This window comes from Podarcis filfolensis (assembly GCF_964270895.1).
Source record: "Podarcis filfolensis genome assembly, chromosome: 9".
Taxonomy (NCBI): Eukaryota; Metazoa; Chordata; class Lepidosauria; order Squamata; family Lacertidae; genus Podarcis; species Podarcis filfolensis.
This window is the reverse complement of record NC_139610.1, coordinates 20614195-20631169: the sequence shown is the minus strand read 5'-3', so window position 1 is coordinate 20631169 and position 16975 is coordinate 20614195. Positions and strand designations below refer to the sequence as shown.

The window sequence follows — 16975 nt, the reverse complement described above, 5'->3', positions numbered from 1 at the left end:
AATGTTTGGCATCAAGAGACAGTTAAGAGGGCTTATCTAACTGAGTAAATGTTTGAAGATTTTCTCCTTTAAAGATACTGCCATTGTCATATAAGGACTTAAGAAATACTAGAAATATTTCGTAATTCTAATGAGTAAATCCAAATAAGGGAAGGGATGGTGGGGTGGTGAAGAGTAAAGAGCAGGAAAGTTCAATATTGTTATTATTCCATGGTCTGTTTTTTAAACAATGTAGAGACACTGTATATATAGCTTGTTTGGTCACGAATCACAAAGCCATAGTCTTGTAAAAGTAACATTTGTTTCAATGAAACTAATACACATTGCATTTTCTGTTATTAATATATGGAGGGTTCTGCCAAGTATCAGTTCTACAAGAGTAGACTCATTTTAAAAAATGTAAACTTATTTAAGTCATTTTAATTCTCCTTTGAAATGTGAGTATTGTGCATTCTAATCATTTATATTCTGTTTTAAGCATGTTTCTTGAAAATATGGGGTAGATTATGTTAATAAAGTTATTGAGGCTCAGTTCCAGGTTTAGCTTCTGCAACAGAAAAATATACATTTGGCCTCTGCAATACAATACTATTTACAAAGCTTTTCTGCATTAATTTTTCTTCATTGTTCCTCACATTACAAATTGCATTCTTTGATTGACTCTATGCATATAAAGGCCTTGTAAGCCTCTAACGAGTAAGTTATAGTAATCAGAATAAAATTACTAACATAAAGTATTATCTGTCTTAATTCTGTACAAAATTAGACGAGGGAAGTACAGTAGTTGTTAACTGTAGCCAGATCAGTTTCTTTACATATCTGTAGAAATTCTTTCTCTATCCAGGTTAATGTTTGGAATGTTAATATTTTGAAGATATCATGACAAATTATTTATAATTTATCACAGCCTCAAATGTAAAATATATAAGCTCTGATCCACTTAGTTGCCAGACGTATAGGGAAACTTTTTTCCATGTATGTATCCCTAGCTGCAACAAGAACAGTGTGTGCTAATAGGCAATGTACTTGGGTTTCTACTTCCCAATGCAATTACCTGCGTACACAGAACCCTCTTTAAAAACCAGTAGCCATATCTATCAGCTGTTTGGGAGAGGGAGTTGGATTTAATTCTGCCAACTCATCAGCATGATCACTGTTTTTTTTGTAGAGGGTTCCAGGCACGCTGCACATGCGCTGTGAGACTGCAGCCGATCAGCAACCTTATGTAAGATACCCGTTGCTGAACCATAACATTTTTGACAACAGGTTTATATTAAAATGAGCTTTCTGCACATATAAAAGTAGTGATCTTGAGATGCAGAATGAAGTCAACGAGGCATTCAAAGGAGGTGTCGAGAGTAATGGGAGATTTCAATTACCTTCACACAGATATGAGTAAATGCATATTACAGTCGTGACAAAGAGGTAAAATTTCTAGGGACTCAAAATCAAGGGTGGTAAAACCTGTGGCTCTTCAGATGTTGCTGAACTCCCAACTTCCATCAGCTTCAATCAGCATATCCAGTGCTAGGGGGTGATATGAGTTGTAGTCCAGCAACAGGGCATCGGTTCCCCATATGTTTCTTAAATGACTAAACCCTGGATTTGTTGCTCATGGAACTGACCACAGGGATACTGACCCCGGACTTACCGTATTTTTCGCACCATAGGACGCACCGGACAATAGGACGCACCTTGTTTTAGAGGGGGGAGAACAAGGGAAAAAAATTCTTCCGCTCTTTGCCCAGCGCCCCTTCAGCGAAGCGGCAGGAGGCGCTGCGCAGAGAGTAGGAGAATTTTCCCCCTCTTGTTTTCCCGCTCTAAAACAAGGTGCCGTTTAAGGTGCGTTCAGGCGGCTACCTTGGAAGCCTGGAGAGCGAGAGGGGTCGGTGCGCACCGCCCCCTCTCACTCTCCAGGCTTCAGGTTCCTTTCGACCTGCTCTTTGGGGCTGGCGGGGGGAAGCCCACCACCAGCCCCAAAGAGCAGGTCAGGGAGCAGCGGAAAGGCGCAGCGGAGAGGCTGCTGCCATAGCCGCGCGTCACCTCTCCAGCCGGGAGAGAGTAAGCCGGGCTTCTTTAGCCCCACGCGCGCTCTCCCGGCTGGAGAGGTGGCGCGCGGCTATAGAGGCTCCTGCCATAGCCGTGCGTCACCTCTCCAGCCGGGAGAGGGTCGTGGGGGGCTTCTTTAGCCCCGCGCGCGCTCTCCCGGCTGGAGAGGTGGCGCGCGGCTATGGAGGCTCCTGCCATAGCCGCGCGTCACCTCTCCAGCCGGGAGAGGGTCCCGGGGGGCTGCTTTAGCCCCGCGCGCGCGCTCTCCCGGCTGGAGAGGTGACGCGCGGCTATGGAGGCTCCTGCCATAGCCGCGCGTCACCTCTCCAGCCGGGAGAGGGTCGCGGGGGCTGCTTTAGCCCCCCGCGCGCTCTCCCGGCTGGAGAGGTGACGCGCGGCTATGGAGGCTCCTGCCATAGCCGCGCGTCACCTCTCCAGCCGGGAGAGGGTCGCGGGGGCTGCTTTAGCCCCGCGCGCGCTCTCCCGGCTGGAGAGGTGACGTGCGGCTATAGAGGCTCCTGCCATAGCCGCGCGTTACCTCTCCAGCCGGGAGAGGGTAGCGGGGCTATGGCGTCTTCATTCCATAGGACGCACACACATTTCCCCTTCATTTTTGAAGGGGAAAAAGTGCGTCCTATAGAGCGAAAAATACGGTAATCCTAAATGGCACAAATTAGAAACAGTGACTACAGTGGTATCAAATTTAACTTGTAGTAAAGTGGGAAGAAGTAAGGGGATTGGTGAAAAGGAAGCTGAAAAGGAAATTGAACATACTTATTTAGATATTATTTATTTAAATCTCTCTAGAACACCTGCAGTTACTCAAAACCACCATATTAGATGCTCTGCTAAAATGTACATCACAGATCGTGACAGGTCCCATCAAGTCAAGGAGGTTCCCATCTCATCTCCTTGCTTAACAAGCCTAAATGATTGCCCAATTGAGGAAAACAAAAAGGAACGCAGATTTGTATTAAAGAAATGCAAGAAAGCAATGACGAAGGCAAATATATATATATATATGAATGAAGAGCATATTGCTAAAGACCAACAATAAAAAAAAAATCTTAATATATCAGAGGCAGGAAACTGGATAAGGAAGCAGTTGAACTGTTGAATCCAAAGGGTGTGAAAATTGTTCTAAAGGAGATTAGAGAGATTACATCAGTCCTCACTGCAGAAAATGTAGGGCAGATACTTATACAGGAATGGACATTTTCAGGAAGGAAGGAACTGAAGAAGTACAAGCAGGAGATTGTCATTGTGCTTATGTTCTGCTTGTGGGCTTCCTGTAGGCATCTGAGTGGAAACAGAACAGTGAATTAGATGGGCCTACGGTCTGATCTAACAGGGCTGCTCTTACGTTCTTATGACACACCTACCCATTAGCTATTAAACAGCATAAAAAGTCTCATGATTCACTAGTACTGTAGATAAGAAAATGTACATAAGAACATAATTCAAGGTCCATCATTTTGTTTCCAACTCAGCCAAGTACCAAAAAAAGCTAACAAGCAGGAAATGAAAATGGTAGTTATGTTCTACTGTTCATTTCCAGCATCTGCTAGGAGGCTCAGGTTAGCTGTTATGGATAAAAGCAGCTGACAGACCCAACAGGAAGGGTAATGTCAGCAATATTACACATTCCAGTCAATAGATAAGCAATTTTACACTCTTCATGAATCCAATTGTGCCCTGGTGACTTGTTAGTTTTTAAAATTGTTAATTGGTTCTAAAATTTCACCATTTGCCACTTCTCTTTGGTGGTCCTTTAGCAGCACTCTCTGAAAAAATATTTTTAGATTTTGGCATATTTTCAGGAAAATAATTTAGTTTCACTCCTATTTCCCTTCAGCACCCCCTTTCATCTGCACCATTCAGGAAGCCTCTAGATTTTTGTTTTTAAGTATTTAAATGTTTAGTAACTTTTATATTTTCAGAAATCTGCTCATTTCCTTATTGTCAATTTACATTTGTTTTTCTGGATTTTGTACCCTTTTTATATGGAAACTTTGTTACCCTTCGATTCTGCTATGTAGCCATGCTGGAATATTTCCCCTAATCTGTGAAACTATATAGGAATATAAAATAAAGTCGATTTTATATTCCTAGATCTCACTGCCACTCATGTTAGCAGTTACCATCATTGCTGCAGACTATTTTATTTGCCTCCATATTTACGTGTATCTTGGAAATTATTTGTTCCCTGTTTCAGTTGTTACTACCGTTCTGCTAATTCACAATCACTTCGTGTATCTAATAAAATAGGTTCTAGCCATTTAAACCACATTAATATGTTGGTCTTTAAGGTGGTACAAGTTCTGTGTTGGCATTGGTACAACTAGAAATAATCATTAAAGCTTTCCCAACACCAGACTTCCTCAAATTTGAAAAAAGGGAGACAATATTGAACACATAACTTTTGGGGATTCAATTCAAATGTAGGTAAATTCTCTGTGCAAAATATTCTTGTTAACATTGTTTGGCTTAGCCACCAATAAAACTTTGTAAACCTTTATTTATATAACTTCACAAGACATTGTCAATAAATAATTTATCATACAGAGTCTTGGTTTCCCTAATGTTTTAGTAACAATCTAACACAATAGCTGCATTCAGGCATAATGCCAAAGCATACATGCACATGTAGCAAATTATGATCTGCTCACACCATAATTTGCCAGCAAAACAAGATCAAACCCTATTTTATAAACAAACCATGGTTTGATATCTTTCCATGCAAGAGCAAACTGTCGGTTTCCTGAGAAATGTTAAGTTCTTCAGAAAATCACACCATAGGAGGAAAAGAGGAGGGGGGGAGGGAGGAGGAAGCCCAAAACTTGTCACTGCTCATTCATATAACACCAAACAGTGGTTTGGAATAACATCTTAATGCAGCTAGTATTAGGTGCACTTAAGTTAACTGCAACCAATGAGGTTCAATATAAATTGTTGGAGTATGGATTTGCATCCCTTTGCTAGCTAGCTATATTGAACACACTTTCATACAAACAAATGAAATACTTAATATTAACCATGTGTAGTCTCCTGACTGTCTTAAGACTCATTCAAAGCCAGATGTTTCTGGTCTTACTTGCTGAAAGAGTTACAGCATGTTTGAGTCTATAAAACACACATAGTTTATTTGCAACAATCAAATATTATTTTAGTTGAGAATATATTATTCCATCTAGTCTTGCAAAAGCCATTGTTGTGAAAAATATTGTGTTTCTTGAATGTATGGATCTTGGATGAAGAAAAAATTATGAAGAACAAGAAACACATCCTAGTATATTTAACTTACATCTTCACAATGGCAGGGTTGTGGAGACCTTAGTACAGGAGTGAACATTACTGGGCATACAAAATTCTGAATATATCTGATTATAAGAGATAAAAATGTTCTATTATTTCATCATTTAAATACTATTCTCTCTAACAAATGAAATCCACAACTCAACATAGAGGTGGTTTTGTTGGAAAAGGAGTATAGGAATATGATCTCTTATAACCCAGGGATCCTCAGACTGTCCAACTCACATCCCAGGCCTTCCTCACGCAAGTGTTTACATGCAAATAGGCATAAAGACAGAGATTATGTGTTAAAATAAAGAGCTGAATAGAAAAATAAAGATTAGCCATTTTTTACAGACATATATATGAAATGACAAAATCACACAAGTCAGCTTTCAAGTTATAAATTAAAATTACAAATGTGAGCATGCAGGAAGTTTCCTCTGAACATTTTCTGCTGACTAGCATCATTACTGTTATGTACTGAGTTGAATAGGATCCAAACTGCAGCAGTCTGATTGGTCCTAGAACAATAGGATCCAAAAGGCAGCAGTCTGATTGGTCCTAGAACAATAGGGTTCAGAATGCAGCAGTCTGATTGGTCCTAGAACAATGCAGCAGTATGATTGGTTGGCAGGAACCACCCAATCATGCTCCAGATAGAAGTGAATCCACAACCTGATTGGCTTACAGTAGAATTCCGGAATTAGCCAATCATGTGCAGCCCATTGTGTAAATAATGTATATAAAGCAGATACCTTGAGGGGACTTTCATTCATTCCTCCTCACCACTATGAGCTGAATAAAGAGCATGAAATCACTTTGCGACTCTGAGTATATTTCAATTACATATTAACACGAGGAAGTGGTGAGAGCGTTCATAGCTCTATCGTTAGGGAAACAGTTAAGTTTTAAGGAAACAGTTCAATTTCTATCCCAAATATATATAAGCTTTTTGTTTTCACCAATTACTGAATGGAAAAGGATATGAGGCTGATATCAGGTAGCTATGTTATTTGCTTCACTGCTTCGTTTGAAAAACTCAAAAGAACATATAAGGTGGTTTCATAGTTTTGTCATTCATGCACTGACAAGGTCCAATCTTTTTTAGTTTTATCACTGTAACAGGATTAGGAATTCCAAGGCCAATCATTAGCCCTGCAGGGAACACAAAGCTGTGCAAAATACTGAAACTGAACCATCTGAATATTAGACTCCTGATTACTCTTCCTATAGATTCTGAGATTTTACCAGACATACTCTATGTTTTAAGTCAAAGTTTATTTCCATAGTCATAAGAATAAAACCCTTTTGTTTTTTAAAGTGTTTTTTAAAATATCTCTGAGTATAAAGAACATAAAAACCACTAGAGGTGGTATATAATGTTGTCAGCCCACCCTTACTTTTCAACATTTACATTAATAATGTAGTCAAATAATTCTGCAATCCTGATTTCACACATACACTCCCCAATTCAGATTTATAAAGTACTGATTGTTCTATATGTTGATAATATGGCATTATTCTGTTACTTTAGTTAAAAAAAGAATATTGAAAAGGTTTTAGGAATACCGTTTACAACTGTCAAATTATAAATTATTGCAAAACTAAAGTTCTGTGTTTTGGCAGGCACTCAAAAACAACATTTGAAAAAAGCAAATTTAACCCACCCTTTACTGTTAATATATTGATATTTGTTTTAGCCAATCCATCTTACTGAGAATAGATTTTGTTTCCTCAAAACTGTTTGAGGCAGAGGTCTTAGGCCATAATATAAAGACAGCAGAGTCTGGTTGGTTTGAATATTTTTGGAAGAACACTTCTGACTATATGCAACAGAGGTTTGTGGCTTGGGAGGCAATAAAATTTTGGAAATGTTACAAAATCATTTCCCAATAGCCTTATTAGCCCTGTCTCCAATGACTCCTAAAGCACACCCACACCCACACCCCACAAACCTTACTGGCTTGAATTTTGTTTTAGAAACAGTTTTACTGTAACAAACAAGGAAGTTGGCTTTCAGAACAACAGCAGAAAGTTCTAGCATCTGATGGCTCACTCACATAGCACCTTGTTTTTACCAGGGGTTAGTTGCATAACTGCTATCTGTGAAAATTCGAAGACTAGGGACAAGATATACTACTTATGGAAAGAAACACTTTCAGATTATTTCTTGTTCCACCCTAAACTTCTACTATAGGAATTTTGCTCAGTCATGCTCTCTTGGCTGAAAACAATCTGCCTGAGTGACTTCTGTGATCCTCCTTTGATGTGGATGGCAGAAAATTATTCTATTCCATTTGAGAGCGCACTTTTATTTCCCATTCCTTCCAATGAGCATGACTAATTCAAGTGATTGATAAGTTCAGGAGAAAGCAGACTTTGTGGGCCTCATTGCTGGAGAGTGAAATAATATCAAGGAAAGAAATAGGATCCTTGGGGAGGAAGGACAGGATATAAATATAATAATAAATACCTAATTTTATTTTTTGCTTCCAAAATAGAATTCTTAAAACTGAGAAATTAAAATTGTTGTTGTTTAATTGGGACCTTAGCTTCCTTTCACTGCTGAATGGCCAAGTCAAGGCAATATATTATTTGTGAATACAGTTTCTAAATATGTCATCCAGTCATGCTTGCAAAAATGAAAGGGAAAGCTGGCAGTCATTCATTCAAATTTATATCTTCCAGTGTTATTATTACAGTCATACCTCGGGTTGAAGTAGCTTTGGGTTGAGCGTTTTTGGGTTGCGCTCTGCGGTGACCCGGAAGTAACGGAACATTACTTCCGGGTTTCGCCGCTTGCGCATGCGCTCAAAATGACGTCACGCGCATGCGTGGAAGTGGCAAATCGAGACCCACACACGCGCGGGTTGCGTTCGCTTCAGGATGCGAACGGGGCTCCGGAACGGATCCCGTTCGCATCCAGAGGTACCACTGTATTTCAAAAAAATTATACGCTGCTTGATTGTAAAAAAAATAAAAATCAAAGGGGTTAACAAAAAGATAAAACATCAGGAGAAATTTACAATACATTAAAACATGCATATTAAAATTCACATCAGCTTTTCTAAAATAGCTCCCACTGGCATTATTATTATTATTTCTTCTATATCTTACCCTTTATCTGGTAAGTCCATATAAACTAACATGGGGATACTAACTACATTTAGTAATGTAAAGCAATTATTATAGCCACTGCAGAAATTGTTTTGATATTCATATAACTGCCAAATAATGTGTTAGTTTTTACATTAAGTCCAGTAAACCAATGCTCCTCTATTGTACTATTACTCCAATACACTGGTTCATTATTCATCTTACCAAGTGGCTCATGAATCCCAACAGATCTTCAAATATTAATGTCCAAAATTTTCAGCCAAGTTTCTTACTTCATATTTCCCCATCCATTTTATAAACTGATTCACATAGTTCCAATATGAAAAGTTAAGCAATACTGCTTGTGCCTGCTTTTATCTGATTAGTGCTAAAGAGTATACAATTCTTCTATGCAAAAATGTGAGACAACTTGTACTGAAACAGAGCATGACACAAGCCTTTGTGCCAATATTGTGTAAGCATTCAAGATATGGAAATACGATACAAAAGTTGTGGAGCTATGAGTAATGCTATACTAAAGATGTAAACACATCATTGAATGAATGACTGCCAGGGCTCCCTTTTATTTTTGCGTCTGTAACTGCATGCAAGAGTACAAACAAAGCAAAAATCCAAGCAAACAAAAAAATTACTTTCATTTACAGGTTTCAGTTTATTATTTTTATTACCAAACATTGAGACTTAATGTGTGAAGTTTTGTCTCTCTTGCTACATATTAGATAAATAAAAATAAATAAGCAAATGAATGAAACCTTAAAATCATCTTCAAAAATTACAAAAAGTGGACTTGCATGCTGAATTAGAGAGGAGACATGATTTGAACATTTTGAAATAACTTTAGTTGCTACTATTATGGAACTTATGGGTAAAATGCGAATCTAAATCCTATAAAGTAGGATGTCCAATTTATGGGCCAATGAGGAACTATGGGATAGGTTAAATTATTGAGAAATCATCCCCATAGTGCAATGGTATGAGACTTCTGAGCTTCAGGGAAAGATGAGTAGCTTCCTTTGCATCTAGCCCTGAGCTTCAGCAGTTTGGTGCTGTAATGCAACTGCCCCATAGTACTGACTGAGGTTTAGGAATAGATGAGCAGAAAGCTCCCCGTCTACCCCAAAGCTAACTGAACGGAAGCAGGTGTTTTTTCTCCCCGCCTTCCTCTGCTGTACTAAAGAGCTGGTGAAGGAGAGTTGGGGTTGAGAGGTGTAACCTCAGTGCACACATCCCTATTTTTACAAGACACTTTAAACGGTTAGGAGTTCTGCCTCCAAGTCTATAAAATCGGCCTCCTTGTACTCTATTAACTTCAAAAGGATCAGTGTCTTTAAAAACTCATACTGGTAAGGAGAGGGAATCATGGCTGAGTGATGCTCTTTGTGAGATATACATTCCAAAACTCACCCTGCTTCAGGATATTACAGGATACTATAAACTATTGAGGGCTTGAGCAGGCCAACCCCCCGCCCCCCGCCCCGTTGCTCAACTGCCACCAACATTTTGAAGCCCCTGAAGGACAATAAGCACACCCAGTTCTCTTTGGATTTTCCCCCCTTTTTTAAAAAAAACAAAACACTAGCGCATTTTTCCCTGCATTGCTTGGAAATCCCGGAATATGTAGAAATGTCATCTTTGCCTGTGGATTTCATGGACCATGTATAAGACCATCAACAGTTGACTGTAAGGTTGCGTAATGACAGGGGTGCCAACTTGAATAAAATACTGGAGGGGCAGGTAAGTCCCACCCCGCATAATCAATCACATGACACAGCACACACACATCATTTGAATGGCAATGCCCATTAATTTGGGGGTGAGTGCACTGGCCCCCTAAAACACTGATTGGGGGAGGGGGCAAAGGGACCTCAGTCCCTACAGTTGACTCCTAAACGTATTGACGAGAATGATTTTATTATTTCTATCCCTGCCACAGTAGGAACATGAAATAGCAATTCTCTCCTCCCTCAGCCTGATGATCACAAAACATACAGCAAACAACAAAAGCTGTGGAATATCCACTGTCTATGCTTCCATTCTGTCAGGTATGCTGACTATTTTCTGGATTTTTTTTGGGGGGGGGGTGAGGGGAGGACAGTCAAACGACAGTCAGATGAACGCAAGCGAGATGCAGAGGAACAGACTCGGAGATGGGGAGGATGGTCCAGACTGTATACCTCGAACAAAGGAGAGTGGAAACGCGGCAGCATCTCAGCTGGTAGAGTACGAGACTCTTAATCCCAGGGTCGTGGGTTCAACCCCCCCCCATTGCAGGAGGTTGGACTAGATGACCCTCAGGGCTCCCTTCCAACTCATGGACCAGAGCACGCCAGGCACTCCTGTCTTCCACTGCCTCCCGCAGTTTGGTCAAACTCATGCTGGTAGCTTCGACAACACTGTCCAACCATCTCATCCTCTGCCGTCCCCTTCTCCTTGTGTCCTCCATCTTTCCCAACATCAGGGTCTTTTCCAGGGAGTCTTCTCTTCTCATGAGGTGCCCAAAGTACTGGAGCCTCAGCTTCAGGATCTGTCCTTCCAGTGAGCACTCAGGGCTGATTTCCTTCAGAATGGATCGGTTTGATCTTCTTGCAGTCCATGGGACTCTCAAGAGTCTCCTCCAGCACCATAATTCAAAAGCATCGATTCTTCGGCGATCAGCCTTCTTTATGGTCCAGCTCTCACTTCCATACATCACTACTGGGAAAACCATAGCTTTAACTATACGGACCTTTGTTGGCAAGGTGATGTGGCTGTAGTTCTAGAATTAAACTGGTTTGTGTGGGTGTGGGATGGGGTGCTAGATAGAAAAGGCTCTTCCCTTTCCCTTTCAAAGGAGCCAACTCCTAGCGGCCGGGGTCCCTTCAGCCCTTCCCCCAATAAAACATTTGAGGGGGGGGGGTTGGGTCCCCTCAAAGTTGGTGGACACTGCCATCCAAATGGTGTGTGAGTGAGATTGATTATGTGGGGCGGAGCTTACCTTTGCCCCCACCCCCTATATTTTATTCAAGTTGGCACCCCTTGCTCCCTTTCTATAACATTTCTTCTACTGACAGGAATGGGGTGAAATATATGTGGATAAAACCAGAAGGGCGCAGGTGACCCGGGGGGGGGGTGAGGGGGGTTATGTCTTTTGCTACCTCCTTGCTCGCCCAGGCGCCACCGTGAGGGGCGCTTCTGGGGAAGGCGGGGAAATACAGAGAGCGCCTTCCTCCGAAGACGGAAGAAAAGAGCAGCAAAAAGGGGGGCGTGGGACGAGGGGCTGCCGAGGAATCCCTTCCCCCTTAGCACGAAAGGCTCCCTTATTGAATGTACTCGGGATGTTTGGGTCTGTAAAATGACAAGATAGCAGCCAAGGGTCGGGGCAACGAGGACTCCCTCCCTCCCGCTTCCCTTCCCTCCTCACACGCAGAAAAAGCCGCCGGAGCAGCCCCACTCACCCTCCGCCCTGAACCGCAGCTCGGACACGGTTTTCTGCACGACGGGCATCGCGCCTCAGCCGTCCTCTCAGGGCGAGCGAGCCAACAAGCCTGTCTCCGACTCGGGTCTTCCTTCTTCTCCCTCACAAAAGCTCCCTCACGGTTCCGTCCTTTCGCCTTGCGCAAAAAAAAAAAAAGCGAGAGGGGGGAAAAACAAAACAAAACACCACCGTTTTGGGGGAATTAAAAAACGGGAGATATTGGGGGTAGGGGGGAGGAGATCTCTTGTGACACCAGAGCGACGCCTGCAGTCGCGAGAGCTCCGCGAACATGCGCGACGACACCCCTCTCGCGCCCGCCGCTCGGGCCAACTGACAGCGGGCGCGCGACGCTCACTCTCTCGCTGCTGCTGCTCCCCCCCCCCACCCAGCCGCCCTGGAACGTACCAACTGGCGTTCCGCGGGAGGTGGCTCTTGTTCATCCCCTCCCTCCTGACAACACCAGGCCCGCGTCAGGCGCCGCTTCATCCACGGATGAAGGCCTGGCTTCCATTCCCGGCATATCGAAACGGGGTGGGGGGCGGCTTGCCTCGTTCGCGCCTTTCGTGCCAGCCTCTCTCTGATCGCCCCCCTCCAAACTGGGTAAGAATGGAACGAGCCGCGTCTTGGGGCGGACCCCTTCGCTTGACAATAGCAGGAGGAGGAGGAGGAGGAGAGGAAAGTGGGTGGTTGTGCATTTCAGTGCAGGAAGCATCTGTCCAACGTAGGACTCGAACCCACGACCCGGAGATTTAAGCGTCTCGTGCTCTACCGACTGAGCACAGGTCCTGTCCACTTTTGAGACCATAACCATCTGTAATGGGTGTAGGCAGGGGGGCGGGCAACTGCCCCCCCCAGGAAATAAAAAGTAGAAATTGTAGAAAGATATTTGACCTATGTTAAATTTTAAAATCCGCATTAAAGCAATGCTGTGCCTATGTCAGGGGAGAAAATAAAATATTGCACGTAGTAAAGCCATCTCTGTGTGCTTCTCATCAGTTTTAAGAAAGAGTGAGAGATGAAGCACACTTTTAAATGAGGCTCTATTGGGTGGTATTTACGTATCAGCTCTTGGAAAGCTGAAACGTAAAAACACACAATGGCTTGTGTCCTTTCTATGCAAATATAGAAACCAGTCATTGCCCAGGAGTGTCCTCCACCTTTAGGAGAAACGCCCAGGTTTCTTTGGAGATTGACAAAATGAAAACAGAGAAACCAAGTAGCCCTTGTGGCAACACAGACAAGAGATTAAATTTAGGTGGAGTGCTTGGTAGAAATGTCAATATAAACTACACTGGGTACTTAGCAGTTTTATGGAATGTTCCATTAGAGGATAACGTCTCATCTTCAGGTGATACAAGATAATCTTCCTTCAGATCAGGATTCCGAAGCTGAATGCCTAAAATCAACACTTTCCAAATCACACGAAAAGGAAAAACAGCTGTGTTGGCCCATGAGAGAAATTCAGCAAGCAAACAAAACAAAACGTTAGGACAATACCTTTATTTGGTCAGCCAAGATGTGGAAAAACTGCAAGCTTTTGAGTTCTTCAGAGCTCTTAATCATGGGCAAACAAAGCAAATAAAAAACAAGGTAGGGGAAGAGATCACTCACAAACGTACACATGCACACAACTAGTGGTGAACATGGGAACTCGAAAGCTTGCACTCAGACCACAGTAACATAGCTGCCACTGAAAATAACTTCTGTGTAGCTGGTATTTCACATAGCTTCAGCAATAGTTGAATTACGTCACATGTTACCACGGTGTTTTTTTCCCTAGAAAAAGAGGTACCGTATTTTTTGCTCTATAAGACTCACTTTTTCCCTCCTAAAAAGTAAGGGGAAATGTGTGTGCATCTTATGGAGCGAATGCAGGCTGCGCAGCTATCCCAGAAGCCAGAAGAGCAAGAGGGATTGTTGCTTTCACTGCCTAGCGATCCCTGTGGCTGTTCTGGCTTCTGAGATTCAGAATATTTTTCGTCTTGTTTTCCTCCTCCAAAAACTAGGTGCGTCTTGTGGTCTGGTGCGTCTTATAGAGCGAAAAATACGGTAAGTTGTTGAGCTTTGTTTAGGGGGAGCAACCAGCCATAGCTGTTGAGGTTTTTTTTTAGGGCAATGACTTCTCTTCTTTTGCCTGCTGCCCGCCTCCAACACACAGCCCCAAATGGCACCTCAGCACTTCAAGGGGCAGGAACACACAAAAGAGGTGCTGGAACCCAGTTCCAATGAGTTCTGGCTGAAAAAAAGCCCTGCACATTACTTTGGCATGGTTATGTATGAGGAAACATCATGCCTTGAGGGGCATTGAGGTAGAGTCAGATGCATGCAACTAGAGTTGCCACCATCATTTGCTTAAAGTGATATTTCAGGTTCTTCCTTAGACAGAACATCTGAAGAATTTCAGAAGCAAAAGACTTTCTATACTGTTGAATTCCCCCCCCCCATTCTTTCCTGTTTCTTTCCGCCCCTCCCCGACTTTATTATTTAAAAGCACCTTGTGGTGAACTTACCCTATTTTGTTCAATCAATCAATCCTTTATTAGACATAGTGAACCACACATTATAAAACAAACACCATATAAAGATTGTGGAAAATACGAATTTGGCATAACAATTTGCATAAATAATACAGTATAACACTACCACACCACCGACCAATCAAGAACCACTAAATCTCTCTATAACGGCCCAGTCTTTCCACATGGACAGCACTCAAAAATTTAGCCACTATTAAAGTAATTTGATCATTCCTGTCCGAGAGCAGGTCCTGAACCGTTGGCGGCATAGAACCAAGCCTGTTGAGTTGTAAGGCCTCTAACAATTGTCTTCTGGCATAAATGCCAAAATCACAAGAAAAGAAAATATGCTCCAACGTATCAGGTTCCTGCCTACCACATTTGCAGAGACGCTCTGCTTCTGGGAGAGCGAAATATCTTTCTATTAACCCTATTTTGTTGTTTCTGTTCGTTTTTCCTCTAGGACACATCACAGCCAACCTTAAACCCCTAATTCAAATGTCCGCTCTCTGAAAGTGGTCCTGTATGCAGGAGAAAACCTGTAACAGCGCCTCTAACTTCTGCCCACGGAGCCTGTTCAGAAGGAAAGCATCAAAAGCTGCTGGTAAAGGAAAATTAGTGGGGTGACACCCCCCCTTGTTCTCCTTCCAAAATAGCTAATCAACCAAAGTGACCAAAGCCACATCTGCAGCCAAATTGAAATGGGTCTGAATAACCAGCTTAATCCAAGTATGCCTGGAGCTAAATGGCTGTCACCTCTTATTACATTAGCCAACTATTTTGAACACTTAAGATTGGTAGCTTCACATGCTACTCCGTTGAATCCTCTGCATCTGTTTGGTTCAGCACTTGCAGTTGGAACTAGTCTAGGATAATTATTTATAGTTACCATACGGTATAACTGAGCAGATGCTGAACCACAGGTTCTTCTCAGAAAACTATGTTTGCGTTATGTTCTGAAATTGGGTTTAATAAGCTTACACTAATTTTTGTGGTTTGACTAAGCTTGTGGTTGAGTTAACTAATTTACCCACTACTTATCCTGCCTCTTATAAATGCATAAGTCTGTAGTGATGGATCAAATTTGTTTAACAAAGTTCGTAAGTTGAGGGGGGCAATGGGTGATAATATAAATACTTTATTGATTTTCTACACATTATTTCTTGCTGATTGGACCACTGACATCTGTTTCTTGTAGCTGCATACAACACCTGAGTTTGCTTTTAATATTTGTTTTAAAAACCTATTTGGTCAATTATCCTCTCTCCCTCAACAATTTAACTGTATTTCTTGCCATGTATCATTCATGGAACTTAATGGGCAGCATTCAACTGAGTTTTACTCAGAGTAGACCCATTGGATGATATTCATCCAAGTTTTACTCAGAGTAAACCTATTGAAATGGGTTCAGAAACCCCCAACGAAACAAATGAGCAAAATTTAAATTACTTTTATGACCATTATTAAGTCAACCTGGTTTGCGAGTTGATTTGTAATTTCGATTCTTTAACACAATGTTAAATTGAGTTTCTTTAAAAAAAGACACAACCATTTAAATCTCCCCCAACACATATCCATAGCGTTGACCACTAGTCATTGTGAGAGCTGGGCTAAGAGAAGGCTTTTAAATAATTACTCTGAGCATTACGTTTATGGAAATAAGTCTTTCTTCAGCACTTTGTTTCATCCAGACTTTTCAACCACAGAGCTGTTAGATAACATCCAGATTGCCACACATTGACAAATCTACACCAGTGTGAAATCAAGCCCTCTTCCCCTACAAGATAAGAAAAAGAAGGAAGATCAAGCTATAGCTTCCTCCGGGGGAGAAACATCAGCAGCATTTTGCTTTCTGACTTATTTTGACACTAGCTCTGACAATTTGCACAATGGTTAACAGGCAAAGAAAAGCCGGTTCACAATGTCAGAGGCGTAAAATAAAACATTTCTAATTTAAGCATGGAGGGCTCTGGTAAGGTTTTTAAAAGAAGTGCTGTTACAGAATTTTCATTCTGCAGGGCTTCTTGATTCTACAGTGTTTGGCGGTTATACCATTAAAACACAAACTATTGCCTGCCAAACTGAAGTGGAATAAATAGAAACAAATATAACCGCTATTGTTCTGAGAAGGTCATCACACTCCGATATGCCTGACAAAGGCTAACATTGTGACCTTCACGAACCAAACTTGAATGTCTTGCATTTCCTAGCAGAATATGCTAAGCACACCATATGACAGAATCTCAGTGGCAGTACTAGATATGAGAGATATATCTTTGCATGTTCTACGGTGAAGGGAAATAGTTATGCAAACTGACGTGACATGCTGTGCCAGGTGAAAGATTACGCACTGAGACTGGGGTGGTTTTGCAGACCTTGGGTTTGTTTCAAAAATAATCCCCAGTTATCACGAAAGGAGAAGTTTTGTGCTACACGATGTGAAATGTAGGTTTGAGGTTTAGAAAGGTAAGTGAATTCCACCCAGGCCTTGCGCCAGAAAACCTGCTAGTAGCAGCCTGCTGCCGGAAAATAATAGGTTATT

General features: G+C 41.9%; 1 protein-coding gene and 1 long non-coding RNA gene across 10 annotated transcripts in view; one reads left to right on the top strand and one right to left on the bottom strand.

Moving 5' to 3' along the window:
- ATP8A1 (ATPase phospholipid transporting 8A1) overlaps nt 1-12543 on the bottom strand; it is a 77626-nt gene extending 65083 nt beyond the window's left edge. For 5 of the 9 annotated variants that reach the window (XM_083630162.1, XM_083630161.1, XM_083630159.1 and 2 more), the window contains exon 1: nt 11898-12512. Coding sequence is in view for 4 of the 9 variants with exons in the window: in XM_083630155.1 (XP_083486281.1) it covers nt 11898-11946 (49 nt within the window). In the remaining 5 variants the exon portion in view is untranslated. Of the gene's footprint in view, nt 1-11897 lie in introns of all 9 variants that reach the window. The other 4 variants (XM_083630155.1, XM_083630157.1, XM_083630153.1 and 1 more) reach the window with 1 other exon arrangement.
- Nucleotides 12544-13366: 823 nt separating this feature from the next.
- Nucleotides 13367-15905, top strand: LOC310770304. The gene is made up of 2 exons (XR_014552042.1): nt 13367-13507; nt 14897-15905. It is a non-coding gene; the product is annotated as an uncharacterized lncRNA (long non-coding RNA).
- The last annotated feature ends 1070 nt before the right edge of the window (nt 15906-16975 follow it).